At 38.7% G+C, this 27,948-nt stretch overlaps 1 protein-coding gene and 1 pseudogene across 1 annotated transcript in view; one reads left to right on the plus strand and one right to left on the minus strand.

Annotated features, from left to right (window-relative positions):
* Positions 1–4,458: 4,458 nt before the first annotated feature.
* LOC114210441 (serpin B3 pseudogene) lies at positions 4,459–5,381 on the minus strand (annotated as a pseudogene).
* Positions 5,382–6,710: 1,329 nt separating this feature from the next.
* The window catches only part of EPRS1 (glutamyl-prolyl-tRNA synthetase 1), a 67,248-nt gene continuing 46,010 nt past the window's right edge, over positions 6,711–27,948 (plus strand). Inside the window, exons 1-10 of the mRNA XM_028104705.2 lie at positions 6,711–6,863; positions 10,674–10,758; positions 13,560–13,659; positions 14,500–14,656; positions 16,414–16,553; positions 18,049–18,143; positions 22,311–22,437; positions 23,146–23,338; positions 25,198–25,369; positions 27,344–27,577. Coding sequence (XP_027960506.2) covers positions 6,818–6,863; positions 10,674–10,758; positions 13,560–13,659; positions 14,500–14,656; positions 16,414–16,553; positions 18,049–18,143; positions 22,311–22,437; positions 23,146–23,338; positions 25,198–25,369; positions 27,344–27,577 — 1,349 coding nt within the window. The 5' untranslated portion in view covers positions 6,711–6,817. The remainder of the gene's footprint in view (positions 6,864–10,673; positions 10,759–13,559; positions 13,660–14,499; positions 14,657–16,413; positions 16,554–18,048; positions 18,144–22,310; positions 22,438–23,145; positions 23,339–25,197; positions 25,370–27,343; positions 27,578–27,948) is intronic.

Consider the following 27,948-nt stretch of genomic DNA (forward strand, 5'->3'; position numbering starts at 1 on the left):
CTTATATCCAGCCAGCCATGCTCAACCCTTTAAAGTTTCCCCCCAAATACCATGCTTTCTCTCACCATGGCTTCCATTCACTCTTTCAACAAATAATATTTTGAGCACGTGCTATATGTTAGTCACTGCTCTAGGTACTAAGCGTTTAGTGGTGGATGTAACACTGGCGTAAGTCTGTTCTTCTGTTGAACTCATATTCTTGTGAAGCAAATTAGATAAGGAACAAGTAAATGAAATTATTTAGCTTCTGGTAAAGCTGCAGGGGAAATCAATTAGGAAGATTAGCTAGAAAGCAACAGGGTTAGGATGGGGGGCTGGAGGAGGATCTCCTTTATTTTTTTAAGATTTTATTTGAGAGAGAAAGCATGAGCAGGGGGAAGGGCAGAGGGAGAGGGAGAAGCTCTGTTCTCAATTCTGATTTTCACTGCCTTAGTTTAGGCCTTCATCTTTAATTTTCTCTCATATAGACTGTTGTAATCACATCTTTTTTTTTCTTTTTAAAGATTTTGTTTATTTATTTGACAGAGAGACACAGCGAGAGAGGGAACCACAAGCAGGGGGAGTGGGAGAAGGAAAAGCAGGCTTCCCGTGGAGCAGGGAGCCCGATGCAGGGCTCGATCCTGGCACCCTGGGATCATGACCTGAGCCGAACGCAGACGCTTAACAACTGAGCCACCCAGGCGCCCCTGTTGTAATCATATCTTAACTGGTCTCTCTGCCACCTTTTCTGCACACCCCAATCCATCTGCCATATTGCAGTGGTCCTTGTAAAATGCAATCCTAATCATCTCTCTCAGCCTCACTTAAAAGTCTTCACTGATTTCCTATCACAGGATAAAATCTGACTCCTCAGAACTCTTGATAATTTAGTGTCTGCCTACATTCTAGCCTTGTAATCTCTCATTGCAAAATATTTTACATTCTGACAGTAATGAACTGGCGAGTTTTCTAAATACACACAGCTTCATGACTCCAGGCTTTAGCTCATGTTCTCCCTTTGAACTTTTTTCCATCCCCTACATATGTCATCCTTTACTATATTCTCCTCCCTCCCCAACTCACCATGGATAATCATTTTCCATCCTCTGAGCTACATTTGTACTTTGTGCAAACTTTCATTTATTCATTTGCCTTTTGTTGATTTTTTCTTTTGCTGTGCAAAAAAACTTTTTATTTTGATGTAGTTCCAATAGTTTATTTTTTCTTTTATTTCCCTTGCCTCAGGAGACATATCTAGAAAAATGTGGTTACAGCTAATGTTAGAGAAATTATTGCCTGTGTTCTCTTCTAGGATTTTTATGGTTTCAGGTCTTACATTTAGATTTAATCCATTTTGAGTTTATTTTTGTATATGGTGTGAGAAAGGGGTCCAATTTCATTCTTTTACATGTAGCTGTCCAGTTTTCCCAACACCATTTATTAAAAAGATTTGTATATTCTTGCATATACAAGGATTGTATATTCTTGCCTTCTTTCTCATAGATTAATTGACCATAATTATAAGTATAGGTTTATTTCTGAGTTCTCTATCTTGGAATTGTTACAATCTTAATAGGAGTCAACAGTTTAATGTGACTGTAAAGAGTTAATGTGGTATACTTTAACAGCATTGTGATGGGCAAAATAAAAGAAACAGTGCTTCTGCTTGCACTCTGCCCTGATCACACCACACCCAGAACATTTTGTTCAGTTATGAGGATCACATTTTAAAAGGCACATTGAGTAACTGGAGCATGTTCTGAAGAGGGCAGCTGGGATCGATTAAAACTATCATTTGAAGGATTATTGAAAGGACTGGAGACATCTGGCCTAGAAAACAAAGACATGGGAGATATGACAGCCTTCAATGTATGAAAAGTTGTCATGTGGAGGATCCCAGAGCTGTTCTGCAGAGCCTCTGAGGATAGTGGACAGATGAACAGAAAAGCAGATTCAGGTGCATCTAATAGTAATAGGTGTTTAGAAACAGAGGGGGCTGTCTTGGGTGGTATTAAGTTCTTTGTCACTGACGTTCAAAAACAGGTCATTTGGTTGTTCATTTTTTTAAAAGACTTATTTATTGTAGAGAGGGGGGAAGGAGCAAAGGGAGAAAGAGAATCTCAAGCAGACTCCCCATCGAGCACAGAGCCTGACACAGGGCTCAATCCCATGACCCTGAGATCATGACCTGAGCCAAAATCAAGAGTCAGACGCTTACCCGACTGAGCCACCCAGGCGTCCCTTGTTTGTTGAATAAATGATTTCAGTATTCTTTGGGCATTTCCTAGTGCATCATATGGTAAAAGACACTTACTATGAAAAGAATTTTGAAAAGAGACCCAAGGATTTCTCAGCAAATAAACAGCGATCTTTTCCCTATATATCATATAAGAATCACTCCATAATATTTAGTGACTGTACATCTTTGATGTGCAGGAAACTCTGTTGGACCCTTGTGAAACTTAATAACATCAAAGAAATCTTAAAAGTCATATTGACCAAGAGGAGTATGTTTGGGAGAGGGCAGATATCAGTGTAACCTATCGTAGTATTAGCACTGCATGAACACATTGCTTACTACCTACGTGGAAGCTGTGACCAAATCTGAAAAAATTACATAAGGCATAAGCTGATGAAGTAAAAGGGCCCACAACCAGGGAGGAATGTGACTTTCACCTTGGAGTTCTTAATAGTCGTAAAATAATGCTGAGCATGATAATACAAATTTTCTCATCTTAATGGCATCATATAGCACTTGATAATTCTCTTTCCCCTACCCCCTCTAACCATTACCTCATTTAACTTTACTAAAGTGTTTCCACACATTGAGAAAAAGTTTTATCCCCTGGCCATTTATGATACTGTGACCAAGAAAAATAAAAGCCTCTTTCATTGTTTTATGTTTGAATGAAATTATGAGTCTATAATCGTAAATAAAGCTGGTATGTGATAAAAGGGCCAGAACATAGGAGCTGAAGTTGCAGCAGCATAAGGAGCTCTCTGCTGGGGCACCTGGGTGGCTCAGCAGTTAAGCGTCTGCCTTTGGCTCGGGTCATGATCCCAGGGTCCTGGGATCGAGCCCCGCATCGGGCTCCCTGTTCAGTGGGGAGCCTACTTTGCCTTCTCCCACTCCCCCTGCTTGTGTTCCCTCTTTCGCTCTCTCTGTCAAATAAATGAATAAAAAAAATCTTTTTTTTAAAAAAAAAAAGGAGGGGCGCCTGGGTGGCTCAGTCATTAGGCGTCTGCCTTCGGCTTGGGTCATGATCCCAGGGTCCTGGGATCGAGCCCCACATCGGGCTCCCTGCTCCTCGGGAGGCCTGCTTCTCCCTCTCCCACTCACCGTGCTTGTGTTCCCTCTCTCGCTATGTCTCTGTCAAATAAATGAATAAAATCTTAAAAAAAAAAGCTCTCTGCTAAGTGATTTTAAAGGGATAAATTTAAAACAGAAAAAGTAACAAAAGATGATCCAAGACTACTCTGATTTCAAGTAGAACATTTTGTCTAATTTACTAGTGGAGATAAACCATCAATGGAGAATATGAGGTTAAACAGGTAACAGTTCCATTTCTCACTTTTGTGTTTGTATGTTTAAAAGACAATCTGTAAATATTATGTCTGAAAGGCTATAGATAAGAAATGCAAGATTAGCAAAAATTAAAAGCTTAAAGACAGCAAAAGTGGTATGTGAAGGTATATTCAGGTCTGAGATTTGAGTAAGAAGTCAGTCATATGAAAATCTGGGGGAAAATAATTTCAGGCAAAAGGAAAGTGGCACAAACAGATAAAAGATGTGCTAGTATTCTTTTTTTAATTTGAGTAAGTCATTGGTTTACTGATGATATGTTTTATAAAAGATATATAAGGGTCCCAGATATTACCTGAATTCAAAGAAATGGAGGAGTCTGGGTTAATAAGTTTGAAGAGCAGGTGTAATTTGGTTTCATTAATGTAAAACAGTTCATAAACGATATTTCAATTTCAGAAGATGCAGTATTAAAATATTCCTTTGTTCATTCTTGAAGCTGCATGTTTTGTCCAAGGGGATTTATTTTTATTTATTTTTTTTAGAGAGAGAATGTGCATGGGGGTGGGGTGGGCAGAGGGAGAGGAAGAGAGAGAATCCTACCAAGGCTCCATGTCCAGGGTGGAGCCTGATGCGGAACCTGACGCAGAGATGGATCTTATGATCCTGAGATCATGACCTGAGCCGAAATTAAGAGTCAGATGCTTAAGCGAGTGAGCTGCCCAGGTGCCCCTGAAGGGAATTTTTTTTTAAAGGGAATTTTAGTGGGTAAAGTGTAGGTTTATGTGTGTGGAGAGAGAAATAGGCAGACATGCCATTTCGACTATTAAATTCTCTGTTATAACTGGTGTTTAGAAAGGAAAACAAATCAAATAGAACCTGTTTATTTCTAGCAATCAATTTACTGGAACAACTCTGTGAGATTTTACCGAAAGTAGTTGACTGGCTGATAGCATCTAGGGAGAAGAGGCTCTGCCAAAGAAAAAGATGCCGTTGGTTTGAATGTGATTGAAGAACAGAAGGGTGATCACAATGGAAATTTTCATAAATTGGCAATGATGTTGGAAGTTTCCATGCCCTGTGCCCTGCTCAGTCACCTCCACAAGGGCCTTGTGTAAAATTTTAGACACCTTAGCCCCCTGGCTCCTGGTCATGCCCTGTTGACTGAACATATCTGCTATTCCCATGGCTCCTAGCATGGCCTTGACATCAGAGCTCTTCCACTTTGAACGGCAGGAAGTACAAATCTACATCTCTCTTGCTCGTATTCTGTGAGTTGCCCAGGTTATCAAGTTTTTAGTGGCGAGTTTATCTTCAAGCTTCTGCGGACCACTTACTTCATTTGGCAGCAGCAAAATCCTGCTGAGATCTGCATGATCAATCTTGCTTAGATCAGCAAAGTCATGCTTGCCTTTTTATGGTATTCCAGGATCTTGGCTTGTACATCCTTCAGGAAGGCAAAACTGAAGACCTTGCTTTGTTTCATCATCTGCTTAGATTTGCTCATATTCTTGTTCAGCCAAAATTCTCCTTCTTCAGTATGTTCTTTATCAAATTCCTGATCCAACTGCCCTTTGAAGTAGACTTGTTCATCAGAACCAGTACAACAGAGCTGCTAGGAGAGCCATTGGAAAGTAATCCTTGATGTTCTTCATTTGTTTGCCTCTCCACCCAGGAATTAACTCTTCTTACTTTCTTCAGCGTTTACATAATCAACAGATTCCACACTGGCTAGGTTAGGTTTGTTAACATTATCCAAGTCCTGAAGAAACTGATGCATCATTTTTCCATAGAGCCTTTTGGTCTTGATGTTCAGTTCATGTGCATCAGTGGGTTTCTTTAATTCAGTAAGAAACTTTTGAAATGGCGATGCAGACATCTTGACTTTCAACCTGACCTGTTGTAGCCCTTCCTTTTGTGTCTTTGTGACTTCATTAAAGTGTGTCAAATTTCCCTCTCCTAGGATGATGTAATCTCGAGATCCTTCATTACATATGCAAAAACTCTTTCCCAATAGTCACATTTACAGGGACTGAGGGCTAGGACTTGGACATATCTTTTCTTGGGAGACACAATATAATCTACTATTTACCCCAGTGAACCGTACCTCCTGGTATTCATGCCTTTGTGCAGTCCTCTCTTTTGTATCTGGGTGGGCCCTGTGGGACCCACTGGTCACCAATCAAATGTTGCAAAAGTGATACTGTGTGATTTCCAAAGTTAGACCAGAAGGAACGTGGAAGTTTACATCTTCGTTTTTTGGAACCTTCACTCTCGCAGTACCCAGACACCCTGTAAGAAGTCTTACTACCCTGTTGGAGGCTTTAAATGCAGCGGACCCAAGAAACTATGGAGAGGGAGTGGGGTCCAGCTGAACCTAGGCTTCCAGACTTCCCACCGCAAGCATGAGGTGAGTGAAGCTCTTCTGCACCTTCGACCACCCTAGCCTCCAGTTAAATAGCACCAAGTGACCCCACTTAGTGCCACGTGGGGCAACTGGTGGTGGTGGTGGAGTGATGGGGTTGAGATGGTTTTTGTAATCAATCCTTGGGCCCTTGACTCGAAGCTCGCGCGCGCCACGCACACACACACACCCCTCCCCCCACCCCTCCCCCACAGAGGGTGGAGAGGAGAAATCCGAAGACCCTGTCTGTGAAAGGCACGCTTGCAGAGTCCAGGCAAACAAAACCAAAACTAATTCGGGCACCGCTTTTAGTAATGCCTTTTGTAAATTAATCCTTCCTTTTTAAGCTCTGTTTTCACGTACGAAAATAACTCTTGGAAACACATTCTCCTTTTGAAAAATATGAGGAAACATTAGAAAAGCTCCCCTCATCCCCAGCGGAACCATGGCTGTCGGTGTGGTGTGCATGCTTCCACGACTTTTCTGTGTTTACAAACACAGTGCTATCAACACATTGCTCCACTTGCGGGTTCTGTTTCGTGGTTCACGTGCACGCCTCTCCCACGGTGGAAACGGTCTCATAGCTTGCCCTCCTCACTTTACGATGTGTCGTAAAGTCCTGTTCACTTTAGCGTCTATCCCGGCGGCGTAAATCGCCACGTAGGCCCTCCTGTCCCCAGATGCAGAGGGGCGGGGTCAAAGGCCTCGGGCCCCGCGGCGGGGCCGAGACGGCGCACAGCGATGACGCACCGCGTTGTGCGCGGAGACGGCGGCAGCCACGACGCAGGGGAGGGGCGAAGGCTGCGGCAGCGTCAGGCGCACGCACACGTTGCAGCTTCTTGTTTCGGCGGGTTCGGAGAGGTTCTGACGGCCAGGCAGGCGCACTGACGGGTAGCCGCAGACCGGCGGAGATGGCGACGCTCTGTCTGACCGTGAATGCAGGAGACCCTCCGCTGGGTAAGGGGACGAGGCCGCCGACCTGCGTGGGTTGCATCAGCCGGGGAGGGTGCGGGGCAGGGAAGGTCGCCGCGCCCGGCGTTGCGCAGTGGCGGTCACGGTCTGGGAGATTAGGCCTGCCCTCTCCTCGAAACTGTACTCGGAGTAAGCTCTGCGCCCCCTCACCTTCCGTCCCCTGGCATGTGCATCTGCTCCTGAAAACCGTTTTCTCGGGCGTGAAGGGAGACGTGGTGTGAGCCCAGGCAGAGCGACACGTCGCTCAGCTTCGGACCTTTTCTCTTTAAGAGGGATGACTCTCAGTCAACTCCCCTCCCTTTTGTGAAATGGCTTTCCATAGAGACCTAGAGCTGCTCGTAGAAATACCGTTTTGAAAGTTAAAATCCCATCGTCTTCGCGTCCTCTATTTTAGTCTACCCCCCTTTACTTACATCTCTCTTCCTCCCTCTTCAGAAAAGATCTTCAATCCACTTGACTACCTTATGTTTCGTTGGGTTCAAGGGGAACAAGGCAGACAATTGTAGTAGCTGAGGTTGCATTACAACGAGGTTGCATTTATTTTTAATTAATGGTGTCAGGGTAATTGCTGGAACACTCAAGTACGCTGCGGACTGATAGGGTTGCTTTACTACACACCCTTATGGATGTGGTCAACGCCAGAGTAAACGTTGGATCTGTCACATTCCTAGTACATATTAGGTTCTATTTGGATTTGCTTTTTCTGTGTGGCTGAGATTACTGTAGATAGATAGTTTAGGATTTCTGCTTTTTTATTACTTTGGGAAATTACGCAAAAGAATTTGAGTAGTTTGTTAATCTATTGGTTAATGTGTATGCATAGTATAGACTCGCAAGTACTTTTTTTTTTTAAGATTTTATTTTTAAGTAATCTACGCCAAACGTGGGGCTCTAACTCTATCGCAAGATCAGCAGTCACCCGCTCTACGGACTAAGCCCCCACAAGTTTTTTAATGTGGGAGAAGTGCAGACTTTTAGATGCAATTGACAAAATTACTCAATACATTGTCAACTTCGGTGGTGTTCTGAGTCTTCTGGAATAAAACCCACAATTTAATAGCCATTTTAAATATTTTTAAAATGCTAATGTTTTAGTATATTGGTTCCAGTAATTATGGGCTAACCTCACTCAAAGCAGTAAACTCTAAAAAAAAAAAATGGGTTTGCTCTTTGGGCTGGGAAGTACTAGACAGTGTGGTCTCATGGTTAAGAGCAAAAACATTTGGTTCCTGGAGACCTGGGTCCAATCCTGGCTGCCACTTACTAGTTGTGGAACCTTGGTGGGTTCTGTGTTTCGCTTCTCCCACAGTCCTCTGATTAAGAAAGGAAGACTAGTATTTTCTACATAGGGTTGGTTGCCAGAATTAAACTGTAGGTAAAATTCTGACACATTTTAGATATTCCATAGCTGTAGTTTATACCAATGTTACTTAGCAAATCCCCCTGTTTCCTTAGTGATCACATTCTGATTATTCTGAAAGAGGATCTTAGAGAAATTTATTGTCATTTTGAACTGTAGACCAATTATAGAGTATATGTTTGCTTCTCCTCTCCTTTTTTGTTTTTTAATTCTTCCCACTATTTGATGAAAGTACATCTTCAAATCAATAAAATTGGATGAAACATTTAGAAAAATAGATTGCATTGCTGGAATTTCCCTGTTGTACATGCATTCAGCATGTGAAGTGTTTTTTTTAACGTTAAAATAATTTCATACTTAAAAAGGTACAAGAATAGAACCAATTACTTTTTCCCCCCTGTACCACTGAAGAGCATACTGCAGATAATGATGCTTCAGACATCAGGAATATGCCAACATACAGCTCTCTCAAGCAAGGAAACTTTTTACATGACCTGGTAGGACCATCAAAATCAGGAAGTACACATTGATACCATTCTTCTGTTTAATGCAGAGACCCTATTCATATTCCAACACTAATTGTTCCAACAACACTCAGTAGTACAGGGATCAAAATCCAGAATCATGCTTTGCACCTAGTTGTCATGTCTCTCCAGTTTCTTTCAATCTGGAATGTTTTTTCAGTCTTTCCTTGGCTTTCATAGCTTTGACCTCTCTGAAGACTAAAGACCAATTACTTGAAGAATGTCCCAATGATGTTTCCTTGTGGCTGTATTCAGCTACACATCTTTGGCAAGAGTAGCATAGAAGTGATTCGTTGCTCTTCATTGCAGTCCATAAATTGGTGCATGAATTTGATTTTTCCCATTACCGATGATCTAACCTTGATTACTTAAGATGGTGTCAGCCAGCTTTATGGACTGCAAAGTTTTCTCTCTGCATTTGACAGACATTTTGTGAGGAGATGGTTTAGGACCATGTAAACATTGCACTCAAACCTTCGCTTATGGGTTTCAGCACCCATTGATGCTTCCTGCCCAACTCGATTATTATTAAGAAGATGCCAAAAGGTGACCTTCCAATTCTGCTGTTCCTTCTACATGTATTAGTTGACATTTTTCTGTCAGAAGATCTTTTTCTTTCCCATTAAAAAAAATTCATAAAATGTCTCAGGTTATAATCTGTATTATTTACTTTTACTCTTTTAATTTAAAATTTTTATTTTTTAAAATTAGTTTTATTGAGCTATAATGTGCATTTACTAAACTTCACCAATTTAAAATTGACAGATATGTACAGTAACCACTGCAATAATGATAGAGAATATTTCTCTCATTTGGGAAAGTTCCCTTATGTCCATTTGCAGTCAGCTTCCTTTCCCCATCTCTGGTCCCTGATAGCCACTGATCTGCTTCCTGTCAGTATTCTGTTTTTTCTAGAATTTCATATACATTGAATCATATCATATATATTCTTTTGTATCTAGGATAATGCTTTGGGATTCATCTAACTTGTTGCCTATAACAGAACTTCAGAGCTTCATGCTTTTTATTTGCCATATAGGATTTCCTTGTATGGACACACTAAAATTTGTATCATTTACATTAGTAGTTACGTTGCTACTGTTTGCCAGTGGGAGCCCCTCCAAGTTGGCCTCTGTGTCCTTTTGGCTTATCTGTTTGATTACTTCTTGCTTTCTAGCACAGAATTTTCCAGGTCTGTCTTGTACCTTCCCTGCCACAGCCCTGTTTCCAGTGGAGCTTGATATTTAGAAATCAATATCTGGGTGCTGGTGGTTCGTGTTAGCCAAATTTAAAGGACAAAAGATTAATGAATCAATTTAGGATATTTAATAGGTGTTGAGAGGCAGATTGCACCGTGTTTTAGAGTTTAACTTCTGGACCGCCATAGGCCTGCATTTAATTCCGGAGTGTCACATATTTAGTCAAGGACTTTGGGTTCATTATTTAATCTTTCCAAGCATCAATTTCCTCTTCTGTAAAATGGAGATAAAGATGTCTATGTCCTAAGATCACTACAAAGATTAAAAATTATGACTGTAAAGCATTTTAGCACAGTGCCTACCACATAGTAATCACTCAGATGCTATTAACACTAGTTTTTACATAAGGCACTGTTCTCATTTCTTGTCTCCTGAGGGAAGAAAAGATTTCGATGCCCTTAGCTGGAAACTGAACATATTCAAAAGCAGTTGGAGTATGCCAGTGAATAGTTTCTGATATATTATTTTCCCAAGACCAGAAGATGATCCTTTCTCTTTATAGACTACTGGGAAAGAAGTTTACTCCTTGGTTTGTTGAGTCATTCTTACTGCTTTATGATTGGTTTGTTGAGTCATTCTTACTGCTTTATGATTCGGGTTTTAAATACTAAATTGTTAATAAAGAAAATTCTTTTCATCTCATTCCACTTAGGAGCTTTGCTGGCCGTAGAACATGTGAAAAACAATGTCAGCATTTCTGTTGAAGAAGGGAAAGAGAATATTCTTTTCGTGTCTGAGTAAGTTTTCAGTATCTGTTTTCAGTACTGAACAGCATTTTTTTAATATTCAGAATTCAATGTTCTATGCTTGTTTTATTTGCTAGTTGGTAGATTAACTCTAGAAAGAAGTATGCTTTTCTTCCTCATTCTTAAAAGAAGTATATCCAGAGGCTTACATTTGTCAGCAAACTATCTGATCCCACTTATAATCTAAAAGAAACTAGAAATATACAGAAAGATTTTTTTCTTTTTACTTCTCTGTTTTTGCAGGTTTCTACAACGAGCATATATTGTATGTGTTTGATTAAAGTGAATCATTTGCATCCCAGGATATATGGAAGATTAAACTTTTTTTTTTTTTCTGGAACCCATTGTGAAGAACAAAAAGAACTGGAAAGGGAGATATTATTATCCTTAATTTTAGTTTAATGAAACTGAGGAATAGATAGAACCTGGTTTCAGATTCTTTTAAGAATACTTCACCACATAATAAAATCTGGACCAAATTGAAAGAAGTTTTCAAGGGTATTCTCAAGCAGGATACAGATTTGAAATGTGTTTAAAAGGTCTATAATAAACTGACAGAAGGACTTATATTGGGAAAGGGGCAAGATACATAAAAACACATACTCAACACACACTCTTCTCCCCATCTCCTCCTTCCTCCCAGTGTAGTTGTATCATAATTTTGGTTAGGTCGCCATTCAGTGTTTACACTGTAATGACCCAGTAAGTTTTATTCACTCCTGAGCCACATATTGTGATTATTATTTGTGTACAACTTTTACTTTTCCATGGAATAATTGTTTGCTTTATTCTCTTCTTCTGAAGCCTCTCTGATTCAGGGGTCTGTAGGAATATTTTCTTTTGATTCAGGATTCTGAAATTTCACAGTAATATGGTCTCGTTTGGGTCAGTTTTTTTTTTTTTTTTTTTTTTATTGAGAGAGAGAATGGTAGAGAGCATGAGAGGGAAGAAGGTCAGAGGGAGAAGCAGACTCCCCGCTGAGCAGGGAGCCCGATGCGGGACTCGATCCTGGGACTCCAGGATCATGACCTGAGCCGAAGGCAGTTGCTTAACCAACTGAGCCACCCAGGCACCCTCAATTTTTTTTTTTTAAAGATTTTATTTTTAAGTAATATATACATCCAATGTGGGGTTCAAACTTACAACCCCGAGATCAAGAGTCACATGTTCTACTGACTGAGCCAGCTTGGTGCCCCGTGTGGGTCTATTTTTAATCTGTTCCACTGGGTACTTAGTCTCCTTTCAATGTGGAAACTTGGAAATCCTTCTATTTTGGAAATTAAAAAAATTTTTTTTTCTTTGATGATTTTCTCCTCCATTTTCTGTTCTTCGTATGGAAGTTAGGATTAAGTATCACCTTCATTTTTCATCTATTTTTTCTTTTTTCTTTACTTTCTGGAGAGTTCTTCAACTTTATCATCCTATTTTTCTACTGAGTTTCCTATTTCTGCTATATTTTTATTATCTAAGAGCTCAATTTTTTATTTTTTGAGTACTCCTTTTATAGTATCCTTGTTTTATGATTGCAGTATATTGTTTCATTGCTTAAAGGAAATTTATTTATTTACTTTTTAAATTTTCTCTCCCTAATTTGCCTAAGTTGCATTTTTCTGTGTGTTTATTTTGGTTACTGCTTCAAGTTAAAAGCTTTCTTCAAATATTTGGTAACTCCTGATGATCTTCTCAGATTTTAACTGGAATTTAAAGCTGTTTATAAGTTCTGAACTCAAGGGTAGGCTTGTTAGCTCTGAGCATACTTTGTGATGGTCTGATCGGTTTACTTAGCGGGAACTTCTGATGTTAGTATCCTTAGTTATTTCTTCTTAGGCTGATCAGATTATTTAGTGAAGACTTTCAGTCTCCTGTTTGGAAGATAAAGAGTTGATGCCAGAATATTTTGGAAGCTGAGGGTGGGAAGAAGGCTACGGATCTCAGCATCTAGTATGTATGTAGTCATTCTCCCAGTTACCTGCATAACCCAGTTCACAGCTGTGCCAGATTTCCCCCAGTTGAGAGACCTTTGTTTTACTCTTTAGAGAATAAGGCTTCAGTTTTTGCCAAGATTGAGTAAGAGGAGTGGTTCAGCTGAGCAGAATAGGGTTTGATGGTGTCTGTTTCCCACTGATTTGTAAATAGACTTTATACCACATCTCCTTATTTTAGCCCCAGTTCACTCTCACTTCCATTGATTCATTCGTCTTTTGTGGATTCTAAAATTTAGGTTGGGTTGGTTTTCAGCTTTGTCCACTACCCACTTAAAATTCAATTTCTTCAGACTTGTTGAATTCATCTGCTATCTAGCTTCTTAAACTGTATTGTGACTATTTCTTCTCCTTAGTCTCTTTTTCCTTACGGGTGTGTGTGTCTTTTAAAAAAATTTTTACAGAATAATTTTGATGGGGTTTGAGCTGTCCTCTTTACTTGGAAATAGATACAGCTAGCCTCTTCATGACTGTATATCCTTGACTTCTCTGCCTTGATTTATTTTAAATCGCTGTTGGTCTTGATATCCCAGTTATATTTTATATTTCCACCAACGAATAGACAATAGTTAGAAGGACAAAGCATGATAGATAGTTCACTCTAAACTGAATTGTTGGATTTGGCTGAACATTCAGAACAAATTGGAGTTTGATAGAAACAGTAAAGAATACATTAGGCAGCTTTTTTTTAAACTGTAGTTGAAAATACATGGTAGATACAAGGTTTAATATTTTTATACTTCTTTGTAAGCCTCATGCTACTGATTTGCTAGAGCTGTGGTAATATTTTATCTCATGCTTGTATTCTAGAAACGTGGTATTCACAGACATAAATTCCATACTTCGTTACTTGGCTCGAGTTGCAGCAACAGCTGGGCTCTATGGTTCTAACCTGCTGGAACATACTGAGGTAAGGAATGAAAATTTCCTTGGGTTTGTTTTGATTTATGTTCTGTTCTTTTGAGAACTTCATTTTATTGTTGGCTTATGTACTGTTATTCTATGTAAGGATATTCATGGAGTTTAGTGGTAGACCTAGTTAAGGAATTCTCATCCTGTTTTTATTTTGGAGGGGAGAGAAAAACACCTCGTCTCCTAGTTTGAACTTTTAATCCCATACCAGCTGTCCTGTTGGGTCAGTGAGTGCTGTCTTCTTCCTAGATTCCCAGGAAGGAATCAGATGAGGCAGCAGGCCTAGAAAAGTTAAGAGATTTTCCCAGGGCAACACACATAGTTTGGATCCCCTTCTCCTTTCTAGGTGTACACTTTAATTAATTACACCAGCAGTAGATGAACTTCCAGTACTGCTGTTTAGATACTTTCTCTTTGTTTGTATTCAGCTCCAATTCTCCTTAAGTTTTATAAAATTCAGTATACAAAGAATAGTTTCCTAGGTATTTACTTTTAAATTTTACAGGTGGATGAATCTGTTTGGCTAGGTATCACCTATTGGTTTTGGCTAAGTATCGCCTAGTGGGTTATTCTTTCCTGCTGCCAGTTCTCAAGTCTTTGTTCTTTTTTTTTTCTCTGAAGTGCTTCTCTGCACTCCTGGGGGTGGGGGGGGAGCACAGAAATATAACAATGAAATTTGTTTATTTAAATGCCAATTTAGATCTCAGGCAACCAGAATTAAATCCATATAATGGCAAATTCTGTAATTTGAGATAAGATTAGGCATGGTTCTGAGGTCATTTGTTTGTTTAAATCTAAGCCCTCAGGTGCATTTCTTTTCGATCTTTTATGTCCACAGATTGATCACTGGTTGGAGTTTAGTGCTACAAAATTGTCTTCATGTAATTTGTTTACTTCTGCAATCAACGAGCTCAATCATTGCCTATCTCTGAGAACATACTTAGTTGGAAATTCCTTGAGCTTAGCAGATTTATGTGTTTGGGCCACCCTAAAAGGTATCATTTATTCTTCCTGAAGAATGCTGTATTTTTATTACTTGATATTTTGCTGGATAAGAAGTGTGCGTTTTTCTACATACATATGTATTGTGCGTGCGTGTGTGTGTGTGTGTGTGTGTAGAAAGAGAGTCACTTAGGACTTTCTTGCAAAGGAATGACTTTGGCTATTTTATTCCTGTCCAGGCACAGGAATCCCAGTCCTTTGCTGTCCTGAGAGGCCTTCTCTCTCACTAACCCAACTCCCTCCTGCTTACGAAGCAGACCTTGGTCCTGCTGAAGCAGCCCTCGTCCCATTTATGTCAGCACTTCTCTTGTCTCAGTCGTTCCTTCACTCCAGGCATTGTTGTCTTTGATCACTTAGTAGGGGTGTATGTGTGTTTGAGGGGGGATCTGGAGTTGTTCCTCCTGGAGTTGTTCCTCCCGGAGAGTCCGTGACGGATTCTCTATTCTGACTACTTGGCAACAGGGTAAGATTATAGGATTGATGAGAGGTATAAAGAGGACTTGAATTTTGTTGGCTTATTTTCTTTAAAAAAAAAAAACCAAAAAACCAGAAGCAAATATGCCAGAAAGTTTTATCATTCTTTAAATCTGCATCATGTGGGGTTTTTTATGTTGTACTATTTTTGTGGCTAAAACTTTTCTCCAAATTCAGTTAAATTGTTATAATAATAACCAACATAAAATGAAGGCCTTTTCTAATTAGATGTTTTCATGTATGGGTTTGACATTTTCATCTTTTTTGATTTTTGATTTAATATTCATGAAAGGAAGATAGTATCTTAAGGATGTAAGTTTGTGATATTAAAGAATTAAATTTTCCTTCACTGCCTACTTTTTTTTTTGTTTTTTTTTATTTATTTGAGAGAGAGAATGGCAGAGAGAGAGAGAGAGCATGAGAGCGGGGAGGGTCAGAGGGAGAAGCAGACTCCCCGCTCAGCAGGGAGCCCGATGCGGGATTCGATCCCGGGACTCCAGGATCATGACCTGAGCCGAAGGCAGCCGCTTAACCACCTGAGCCACCCAGGCGCCCCTTCACTGCCTACTTTTGATACTACATTTGAAGAAATGAGCTACTTCTTGATCTTGATAGGAAACTATTTTGTTTTCTAGTTGATCTACTTAAAGCCTTTCCTTAATTATGAAATATGACATTGGCCTTATAGTGGGTGTGTGATGGTGGTGAGGGCAGGATTTAGTATTCACTTCAGTGAGTTGAACTGCAAAAATACATTTTTTTTTTAAGAATCTTTTTTTTTAAGATTTTATTTATTTGAGAGAGAGAGAGTGAGAGCATGAGAGGGAGAGGGTCAGAGGGAGAAGCAGACTCCCCGCTGAGCAGGGAGCCCGATGCGGGACTCGATCCTGGGACTCCAGGATCATGACCTGAGCCGAAGGCAGTTGCTTAACCAACTGAGCCATCCAGGCGCCCTGCAAAAATATTTTTAATTACTACTGTGAATTCTGTGAGGTATATTAAAATACTAGAAAACATTTTGGTGTATACCTAGATTGCAAATTTTTCATTATAGAAGCACTTTTTTTTTTTTTTTTTTTTTTTAAGTAGGTTCCATGCCCAATGTGGGGCTTGAACTCAAGATTCTGGGATTAAGAGTTGTGTGCTTTGTGGACTGAGCCAGCCACCCCTTTAGAAGCACAACTTTAAGCCATCTCATTTACTTAAGTTAACCACTAGAACTTTGCTTTTAAAATTGTGGATTATTGAATGGTTTTAAAATTATTTTTGCTAATAGGCAGTGCTGCATGGCAAGAACAGTTGAAACAGAACAAAACTCCAGTGCACGTAAAACGCTGGTTTGGCTTTCTCGAAGCCCAGCAGGCTTTCCAGTCTGTAGGTACCAAGTGGAATGTTTCAACAACCAAAGCTAAAGTGGTAAGCTTTTTTTAATGCTGATATCTTAGTTGGTTTGAGACCATAGATCTGAAAAGAAAATTACTCCTACTTGTAGTTTCTTTTTCTTTTTTTTTTTTTTTAGATTTTTTTTTATTTATTCCTTTGCGAGAGAGACAGAGAGAACAAGCAGGGGGAGAGGCAGAGGGAGAGGAAGAAGCAGACTCCCTGCTGAGCAAGGAGCCCGATGCGGGACTCGATCCCAGGACCCTGGGATCATGACCTGAGCTGAAGGCAGAGGCTTAACCATCTGAGCCACCCAGGCGCCCTGTAGTTTATTTTTCTTTTCATGTGTGAAAAATCTTCTTGGAGAAATCTGTGCAGTCTGTTAAGTCTTGGCTTGCCTTTAACTGTTTAACTCCATAAAGCCTTAATCTTTGTAGTTATATGTGTAAAATATTATGATCATCCAGTGTGTGTCCCTTAGGAAATCCAAAATCCAAGTAACTAAAATCTCATTATTTATAGCTATATGATTTTTTTCTTCCTCCCAACTCTCCTGTTTGTTCATTTTTGGCCATTGAGTCCTGGGCTTCTGCAGAGCCTTTTTGTTAATCTCTAGGAGGATATGATGTAGAGTCCAGTAGAAAATACTCTCTTCCCCAGCCAGAGTCTCTCTACTTTGATCTGTTTCACATATTAGGCATGTGTAGTAAAGTGTCAACTTAAAGGTTTTCCATTGCAATAAAAATTTGAAAACTACTTCCTGCTTGGATCAAGACACCACAGTCCACTCAGTTGTTTTGGCTAAAAATCGTCACTCATTCTTCACCATTTTTCCCATGGAATCAGTCACCAACTTCTGTTCTTCTCATATCTATTGATATGTTTTCTATCTCCACTGTTACTGATTTTTATTGAAACCTCATTATCCCTTGGCTGATTTAATACCATATATCTTTTCTAGTTCAGCCTCTGCATTGTCCTGGATATCATTTTAGGAAACACAAATAAATGGTCCCGTTACCCCTGGATTTCCTCGTTGCCTCAAACCTAAAAGCACATGAATTTTGGACCTCGTCCACAGCTCGGCTTCCTTGCCCGTCCACCCAATGTGCATTTCCAACTTTTCACAGACATGGCACTGTCTTTGTGTCTTACCTGTGCTATGCTTCCTTTTCGTAGAAAGAAGGCCCTTACACATTCTGCGTCTGACACATTTCCACTTATTTTTTAAGGTCCAGCTTGGTTCTTACCTCCTTTTAAGCTTTTCCTGATGAAAAGGCTGTTGGTTAACTTCAGCTGACTGCTCTAACAGCCCTCTGTAAATATCTGTGTATATCTCTGTCACCAGTGGTTGGTTTTGTTTACATCCTTCACGGGGTTTTGGGTCCTCAAGTGCAAGGACAACGTTCTAGTCCTCATTTGTCTTATAACCATGCCTGGTACATAGTGGGTACTGAGGAGGTATTTGTTGAATGTATTCTTAAACATTTAATGATATAACTGTATTTGTTGTTTTTGTTCTGCTTTTCAGACACCTGAGAAAAAACAAGATGTTGGGAAATTTGTTGAGCTTCCAGGTGCTGAGATGGGAAAGGTTACTGTCAGATTTCCTCCAGAGGCTAGTGGGTAAGAAAATGTAACTTGTAATTACAACGGAATATATTTAGTGGAAAAGCTTACAATAGTTAAATACTTATAATATTATTAGAATACTAATATAGAAAAAAATAAGTAAGATTTTAATTACGGGAATCAAAATTCTAAACATCTTAACAGTCTATTATTGACAACTAATGTTAATGTATTAAATTTGTAGTTTTAGCTTATTAATCAGACAATTGTTACTTTACCCCAGACAGAATTTTAATTATAAGTAGAGAATATCCATAAATATAAAGCCTTAAGTTTTATTTGTATTTTGAGATTTTTCAGCTCTCATTTAATAAGCATTTGTATTTGTACCCTGAGCAGTCCTTTCGGTTAGCAGAAGTTATGGCAGAATTATTTTTAAGTTACTTTTTTTCTGAAATAAAGAAAGGGGCATCCTGAAAAGCCTATTCCTTTTCAGTTTTTTCTGTTATCAGCAGGCTTCCTAACCCCTTTCACTTTTGGCACCAAAAGAAAATAATAACATTTGAATAGCTCTTTGGGGAAAAAGACTTGTTCTGGCTGGTGGTACCAGCCTGGGGCTGCCCCAGGCCTTGCCCAGCATTGCCCAGGGCTGAGGGGAATCCACCTTTGCACATGCATCAGCCTCTTTGAGCATACTGGACAAGCTTTGTAATAGCGCTCTTCCAGTGAGAGTAATACAATAAAATGTGTCTTATTAAAGCAATTAGCCTCAGGAACTTAGCCATTAGGAAAGAATTGTGCCATATTTGGTAAATGAGGTGATTTTTTTTTTCTAAATTTTCTTTAATTTCAGATTTTGTATTTTATAGCTAAATTCTTAACCCATTTGTGGTAAGTGGAATGTGTAGACAGTAGAAAGCAGATAAGGAAGAAAACCGTTTTATTTTAGCTGTTCTTAGTAGTTCTTCACAAACTTTTCATAAGCACCACTGACAGGAAAATCTGTTTTAGAATTCCACTTTTTCTCTCTGCTTTTCTAAGTTTGCTGATGAAGGTGGTGAAATGAAGGATAAATAGAAGATGAAGGAGAAATAATGAATTTGGAAAATTCACAGACTAAATTATTAAGTGATCGATTGGTAGTTAACTGGGTGGAATCCCATAAATAAGACTTAACCATATGTGCTTTAATTCCCACAGACATCTTGGGTCCTTGTGGCCCAGTATTCTCTTGTGTACTTAGTGTGAGAGGTCCTGGTTTCCCATTGGTAGTGACTTCAATGGTTTGCTAAAGCCACTTTCTTAGCAGTGGCTATTTATAGCTCTGGCATTTGAACATTAGTCCTTTTAGACTCTTTTTATGTTTTCTGTCACTGTCATTTCTTAGAATAGTGAGTGCCTCATCTTTATAATTTATGAAGTACATTTGTCTGCCATAAATTATATCAATTTCAGAGACCATGCTCTTGGCCAAATACAGTTTTGGGATTTGGAATATAAATCAGTATTCAGGTGTTTTTCATCTTTTTTGTTTGTTTTTTGTTTTACTATTCATAATTTTATCATATCCGTTTATACTGCTAAAGAATTCTTTAATTTTTCTTTTTCTTTTTTTTTTCTAAGATTTTATTTTTAAGTAATCCCTACACTCAGCATGGGGCTTTAAATTACAACCTTGAGATCAAGAGTTGCGTGCTCTACCGACTGAGCCAGCTAGGCTCCCTCTGTAATTTTTCTTTTTAGTCATTTTATTTTTCTCTGTCTTTCATGAAAGGCCAGAAGGCTTGACTTTTTTTGTTTGTTTGTTTAAGATTTTATTTATTTATTTGACAGAGCACAAAAACAGGGGGAGCAGCAGGCAGAGGAAGTGGGAGAAGCCGATTCCCTGCTGAGCCAGGAGCCGATGCAGGGGTTTGATCCCAGGACTCTGGGATCATGACCTGAGCTGAAGGCAGATGCTTAACTGACTGAGCCACCCAGGCGCCCTGAAGGCTTGACTTTTGCCCTTTTTCTCATTCTTAGCTAATGTGTAGAGAACCTGTTATGTGCAGGTACTACCAGGCATTGTACATTTACTGTTTTAATAGCACTGTGAGGAAAGCACTTTAATAGCTGGATTTTACAAATGTTTTCAGAAATATTCCTACAGCATTTTGGTAGTTTGCCAGATTTGTGCTATCTGGCTTTAGAGTCCATTTGACTTAAAATTCTGCAGCCTATGTCTGTTACGTGTGGCAGAAGCCCAGTTCGGCGTTAGTACTAACTGACACAGCACTCATCTTACTTTCTTCAGTTAGCTAGTTGTCTCTTGAGCTGATTATTTTAGTTACCTTGTGAATATTTTATAGTCCTTTTAGCTTTCTTGGCATTTAGAATTGTTAGAACCACACACATTATTTCAGATTCAGAAACAGTATCTTTAAGGTAATGGTTCAATTTCCTCACCTCTCTTAAATTACTTCCTTTATGTAAAGCCTAACACATTAACTGTCTTATAGTATGGGTAGTCAGTGATAATTAGTTTGGTTTTTTTTCCTTCCTAATGATGGATATAGCATGATACAGGTATGACACTTTCAACAAAGACTAAAGATAGTGTTTCTGTTTGTTTTGTTTTTTTTAAGATTTTTATTTATTTATTTGACAGAGAGAGACACAGCGAGAAAGGGAACACAAGCAGGGGCTGTGAGGGAGGGAGAAGCAGGCTTCCTGCTGAGCAGGGAGCCCGATGTGGGGCTCGATCCCAGGACTCTGGGATCATGACCTGAGCCGAAGGCAGGCGCTTAATGACTGAGCCACCCAGGCGCCCCAGTGTTTGTTTCTTTCTTGGAACTCACGGTCCTTTGTTTTATTTTTGGTAAACCTTTTATTTTAGGGGTAGTTTTAATTTATAGAAGCATAGTAAAGATAGTACAAAATGTTCCCACATACACTGTACCTGGTTAACTCTGGTACCTTTGTCACAATTGGTGAACCAGTAGCAATTTATTATTATTATCACCTAAACTCCATACCTTTTCTGGATTTCATTAGTTTTTTCCTAATGTCCTTTTTCTGTTTTAGAATCTCATCTGGGTTACCAGTGACAGCCTTTTATGTTATGCAGAAAGTTTTGAATAACCCTAAATGCATTGCTTTGTACTTGTCTGTGTTAACCTGTGCACATATATTCTTCTTAACATTGAATCATCAATCTAGAATGCTGTGTGAATTTCTAAAATGTGGATTGATTTAAAAACTGAAGTGAAGACTTGCAGGAAGTTATATTTTCCCCTCCCCTGTTGATACCAGCTGAGATCAGGTTGGCGTCAAACTAGGAACTAGTGCAGTGAGACCATGGCTACCATTAGTGGAAACCAGTAAAAATCCGTGAGAGCTGATTAAACTTCCTTGCTTCATACCGTATTTGCTGCCCAGGAAAGGGTATTTTCAACAATGGTGGTATAGGATACTGCTTTTTACACACTTTGCTGATAGAGGAGAATGTTCATCTAGAATATTATCAGCAGTGCCTGTGACATATTTTATTCCTTATAATTGCCAACTGCCCATAGGAACAGAATAGTGTTTTCATAAATTGTGATTCACGGAGCGTTGGTACTGGAAGGTCCTTTAGCTAAAATCCTTTTATTTTGGCTTCTGAGAAAACGTACGCCTTGAGAAGTAAGTGGCTCTTCTGCAGCCTCCTGATCCCCACGTGCCCTTTCATGGAGCCCTCACACGGCAGTGGTGACCTCAGAGGTGCCTCTGGCTGGCGTGCATGAGGTGGGTGCTTGGCTCTCAGTAGCATCAGGTCTTAGTGGAGAGGATACACTCCCAGGGAGCAAAGCATTGGAAACCGTTTCGGAGGCAGTTTTCCTTTAACCAAATGACCACTCGTTTCCTCTGTAAGAGAAAAAAAAAAGATTTTCCTTAAGGTTGTTTATTTTATTTTTTGTTTTGTTTTTTCTCCTTAAGGTGGTAATATTAACAAATAACTTGTTCCTTTGTGAAGTTTTACATATGAAATTGTTTCTTGTGATTATTTTATGAATGTTGTAGTCTTTTTCTTCCTGTGAAGGTCAGATTTTCTATCACAGTACTTTTTTGTTAGAAAATAAAATATGACTGGAGTACCAACTAGAAGGATTTTTGTTTAGTCCTCATCTCCTCAAAAGGTTAAGTTTAAATATTTAGTTAAAACATGTTAATGAGTTTCTTTGTGAAATGTTTTTGTTTTAGTTACTTACACATTGGGCATGCAAAAGCTGCTCTTCTGAACCAGCACTACCAGGTTAACTTTAAAGGGAAACTGATCATGAGATTTGATGACACAAATCCTGAAAAAGAAAAGGAAGATTTTGAGAAGGTAATTAAAGGTGTAGTGATGACCCTTTGTCAGAAAAGTTAATGAAAATTAGAGGGTGACCTGATACCTTCATGGTAGGAAAATAAGTTAAGTTTGTTCTCATAGCTGCTTTTTTCCTTCATCTGTATATTCTGTGTCTGAGACCTAAGCCAAGCAATACTGAGCTCCATATCAAAAAACTTCAATTTATTTTTTTCTTCCTCAGTTGTACAATTTACCAAAGTGTGCTATATTTTCCTATAAGTACCAGTTTCTTAAATGAATTGGTCACTAGAGGCAGGTTTCCTTTTTGTCATACAATTTTAAGTGTATGAATGAAACAAACACTTAAGTAGGTGTTGGAAAATTGGGAAGGTTTCCTAGCCTCTTTTATTTTCTTTATTCAGAAGCACTACAATATATTCAAAGAGAGGGCAAATAATTGTCAGTATGACCAATAATAACCAGTTTTCCAGAGTAAATGGAAAGCTCCATCATGAGATCAGCCTTCTCAGCTGAAAATTTGGAGACTAGTATAATGAATATCTTTTTCTTTTCTTTTCTGATCTAATATACAACTCGCACAACCATTTTCAGGCCTTTTTTTTTTTTTTTTTTTTTTGACTGATGGTGTATAATTACATTTGCCCAAATGCAGTTATCAAGGATTGAAAATACACAAGAAAATGCAAAAGGTAAATTGATGGTTATTTTGGATTCTTTTTGCAGGTTATCTTGGAAGATGTTGCAATGTTGCATATCAAACCAGATCAGTTTACTTATACCTCGGATCATTTTGAAACTATAATGAAATATGCAGAGACGCTAATTCAGGAAGGGAAGGCTTATGTGGATGATACTCCTGCTGAGCAGATGAAAGCAGAACGTGAGCAGAGGATAGAATCCAAGCATAGGAAAAACTGTAAGGCACATTTAGTGTTTTGTATTTTAACTGATGGTTTTTGAATCTGTTCTTTAGTAGAACAAGATTTCTATGAAAGATGCTGATTTGAGACACATTTGGGAATATGATTCATACATTAATTCATCACAATTCTTTTTATCATCTCTACATTGTTTTTACTTTGTGGGCATCACAACTGCATGCGAAGTGTGTGTGCCTTTAGTGTCCCACTTACTGAGTGCCATCTTTGCATTGTATTCATTCCGTTTGAATGTTTAGTTCTGCAACTTTTTGTAGTTCTCCCAATTTAAATACTTAGCCTTTCAGGGCGCCTGGGTGGCTCAGTCAGTTAAGCATCTGCCTTCGGCTCAGGTCATGATCACAGGGTCCTGGGATCGAGCCCCACATTGGGCTCCCTGCTCAGCAGGAAGCCTGCTTCTCCCTCTCCACTCCCCCTGCTTGTGTTCACTCTCTCGCTGTGTCTCTCTCTGTCAAATAAATAAATAAAATCTTAAAATAAATAAATAAATACTTAGCCTTTCTATAAAAGGTTTGATGATCATGTTATTAGTACCCAAGTCGTCGTCTTAGCATGTGGGTAAATGTGAATATAATACTGATTATAATATTTAAGCTTGGTACTACTCTATACCTCAGAAATACCACTTAATGAAAGAGCATATCTTTTTTTTTTTTTAAAGATTTTCTTTTTTTTTATTTATTTGAGAGAGAGAGAGAGCCCAAGAGGGGGTAGGGTCAGAGGGAGAAGCAGACTCCCTGCTGAGCAGGGAGCCCGATGTGGGACTCGATCCTGGGATTCCGGTATCATGACCTGAGCCGAAGGCAGTCACTTAACCAACTGAGCCACCCAGGTGCCCAAGAGCATATCTTTCTTCTTCATTACTTGTCCCCTGAGCTACTGAATAAGGCTATTTTCATTCTGCAATTATGTTGCCATAATTTCCACAATACTGAATTTAAATCTTGGCAAGTGTATAGTAAATTCAGTTTGTTACAGAAGTCTTTCTTTTTTCTCTCTCTTTTTTAAGTTTCCCTACATTTTCAAAGAGAGTTTAACAACTGTATTTTTTTGAGGGCAGGTAAAACGTGTCCGTTATCTTCAGGAGCGTCCATAGAGAATCATTGTGTAATAGTTCTTTCTTACCTACATGGGACAGGTTTTCAATATTCTCACATAAATAGAACCATAGCCATTTGGGACATAGAATTCTTTTTTCTGGGATTAAACTTGTGTCACTTTTCTGTGATCTCTCATGTTTTTCAATCCAAGAGTCTCCAGCTTTCTACTGGAATGACTGACAGGGCTTTCGGCGAGCCCATGGGCTCAGGCTCACAGCCCGAGCCATGCACTTTACCTGGGCATGGGCTGTAGTGTTGATGCATATGGGCCCTGTGGATCAGACCAGTCTGGCCTATCTCCTGGGCACGAGGTGGCAAAGGGGGACAGAATGGTTCTGCTTCAAAGGCGGTATTAAATTTGGGGGGGTCAGGGGCTGGCCAGTTGTGCTGTGATGGGAAAATGGGAGATGCAGGATGAGAAAAACCTTCAGGCCTCTTGCTCTCTCTCTTACCCTTAATCAGTACTACATTATTGGAATGTGTTAATTTGACTTCTTCTAAAAATATAGAGTATATTTTGTAAGTGTTCTGTGAGACTTCGTCATAAGAAAATGATGCATTCACTTTTCATACCAGATATTAGAACTATTATAGTACTTTTAAACTAGTGGAGTGTGCTTATAATATACAAATAGAATATGAAAATTTGTATCAGATTATGGGATTATTAAACTAATTTGAATTCAGCTAGATTAATAATACATTAGATAAACGGTAATATAATTATCATTTCATAGCTATTGAGAAGAATCTGCAAATGTGGGAAGAAATGAAAAAAGGAAGCCAGTTTGGTCAGTCCTGTTGTCTGAGAGCAAAAATTGACATGAGTAGTAACAATGGATGTATGAGAGACCCAACGCTTTATCGCTGTAAAATTCAGCCACATCCAAGAACTGGAAATAAATACAAGTGAGTGTATCTCTTTCATTATGCTTGGTAGCCTAGTACAATTTTGCTTTGATGATCTCTGTAAATAAAGAGTAGATGCAGAATAGTCAAGAGACTTGGATCTTTGTTCATCCGCAGATTAGTAACTGCTGTTGGTAAAGCATGTAACCTAATCTCTTGGGGTGTTTACTCACCTATTGATTAAGGTTATGCTAGGTTATTTCTAAGATCATTTCTATCTATAAACGACCTTCAGTCTGCTTAAAGTTGCTTTTTATGTATTGATTAAGTTTACTGTGGTGTATCTTTAGATAAAGATACTTTTCTTCTTCTTAATAAATTTGGGTTCTGCTGGGCATAAATTGATTCACAAAAGTGATAGAATTGAAAATTTACGGAAATATGAACAATATAAGAAAGTATCATGTGTCTTTTTTCTACTTTTGATTAGTTTTCTATGTGGGTTTTCAGTTAACGATTTTTTTCTTTAAATGAATTCTCCTCCCCTATTAATTTACTTTTATAAAGTAACTGTAGAATTTTTTTTATACTTTGAAGAAGCCTACTGCATTTAAATGCTGAATCAGCACTTCTGAAGGGATTAGTGAATGTAAATGCTAACCTGTTTAGCCAGTGTAATTTTCTTTAAACGTGTGGGTGTAGATGTGTGTGTCCATATGTAGACACACACCTTATACATGCGGTTACAGGTGTCTGCATAAGTCTTTAATTTTTAACAGGGTGCTTCCTCCTTATTTTACTAAGCAAATACTTTGAATACATTTGGAAAAGTGAATTTGGGTACACATTTTCAGTATCAAATAATTGCTAAGCATAATGCAGTAACATTTTAATGAAGTTACATCCAAAATTTAGAAGGCATAATGCAGTATTGTATTTGTTAAAATTCAAATTAAAAGTACTTGCGCATTGTATACATTATTTTAATCAGGAATTGTTTTTAAGACTATTACATCTTAAATGGAATTTTAATTAACCTACTTTTCTTCTCTTTTACTTGTCAGAGAAGGATATGCTTTGTTCTTAAACTCATTTAATTACAGGAGATTTAAGCTTATATTTACTCAAGTGTGGGATTAATTAAGATATTTAAAAAGCTAAAAATTCCCTTGAATTATTGTGTACAGTTGACCCTTGAGCAATGTAGGGAGTTAGGGCACCGACCCCCTGCACAGTCAGAAATCTGTATTGACCTTTGATTCCCCAAAAACTTAACTACTAGTAGCCTCCTATTTTTCTTAAAGATTTTATTTATTTATTTGACAGAGACAGCGAGAGAGGGAACAAAAGCAGGGGGAGTGGGAGAGGAAGAAGCAGGTTTCCTGCGGAGCAAGGAGCCCAGTGCGGGGCTCGATCCCAGGACCCTGGGATCACGACCTGAGCCGCAGGCAGACGCTTAACGACTAAGCCACCCAGGCGCCCCTAGTAGTCTCCTATTGACCAGAAGGCTTACTGATAACATAAACAATTAACACATATTTTTACATTATATGTATTATATATTGTATAATTAAGCCAGAGAAAATAAAATGTTATTAAAATCATAAGAATACATTTGTAGTACTGTACTGTATTTATAAAAATCCATGTGTAAGTGGACCCATGCAGTTCTAATTTGTGGTGTTGAAGGATCAGGTGTAATTTTGCTTTTTGCTTTCTACCATGCTATACATTGGCCATTACAGAAGTATGATTGTAGAATTTGCTGTGCCAATCAATACCCAATTGTCTATTAAATTGCAACTTTGCTTTTTTGTTTGACTATTGAGTGGGTTAACTGATTTATTGTTCTCAAAGACTGATAATATTTTGATGTACTTTGAATATTATGGGTAATACAACCTGTTTTTTAAGAAATTCCTACCTTGTAAGGAATTATATTTCAAATTACTTTTGCTTTCTATAATACATAATCTAAGATGGAAACGGGAGAACGCTTCATTTTGCTTTTCAATATATTCCCTTTTTTTCCAGCGTTTATCCGACATATGATTTTGCCTGCCCCATAGTTGACAGTATTGAAGGTGTTACACATGCCCTAAGAACGACAGAATACCATGACAGAGATGAACAGTTTTATTGGATTATTGAAGCCTTAGGTATAAGAAAACCATATATTTGGGAATATAGTCGACTAAATCTCAACAACACAGTGCTCTCCAAAAGAAAACTCACATGGTTTGTCAACGAAGGATTGGTAGATGGATGGTATGTTTACTGTTACCTAGAATTGAGAGGAGGAAGTAAGAACATGATCTATCAGTGATTTTAAAACTGTTTTGAGGGGTGGGGTGGGGGGTGAATGGGAAGAGGTGGAATGGGTAGGCCTCTAGGTTTTCTAGTCCTTTATTTCATCCAGCGCATCAAGTCCCCCTACCTCTCCCCTTTATTTTAGTGCTACAAACATGGAGTACCCATTTGGACCCCGGTACATGGGAATGCAAAACACACAAGGGCGTATTCTCTGCAGATCTTAGCATTCTGTAGAAAAGTAGTTGTGACTCTGTCCTTTGTATATCTAGTTACCATTCTCCACACTCTGCTGAGGCTCTGAGGCTTTTCTTTTCAGCTGGGTCCCA

Source organism: Eumetopias jubatus, unplaced genomic scaffold (genome assembly GCF_037043125.1).
Source record: "Eumetopias jubatus isolate StellerSeaLion01/CBP00866 unplaced genomic scaffold, mEumJub1_p1.0 scaffold_12, whole genome shotgun sequence".
In the NCBI taxonomy this organism is placed as follows: Eukaryota; Metazoa; Chordata; class Mammalia; order Carnivora; family Otariidae; genus Eumetopias; species Eumetopias jubatus.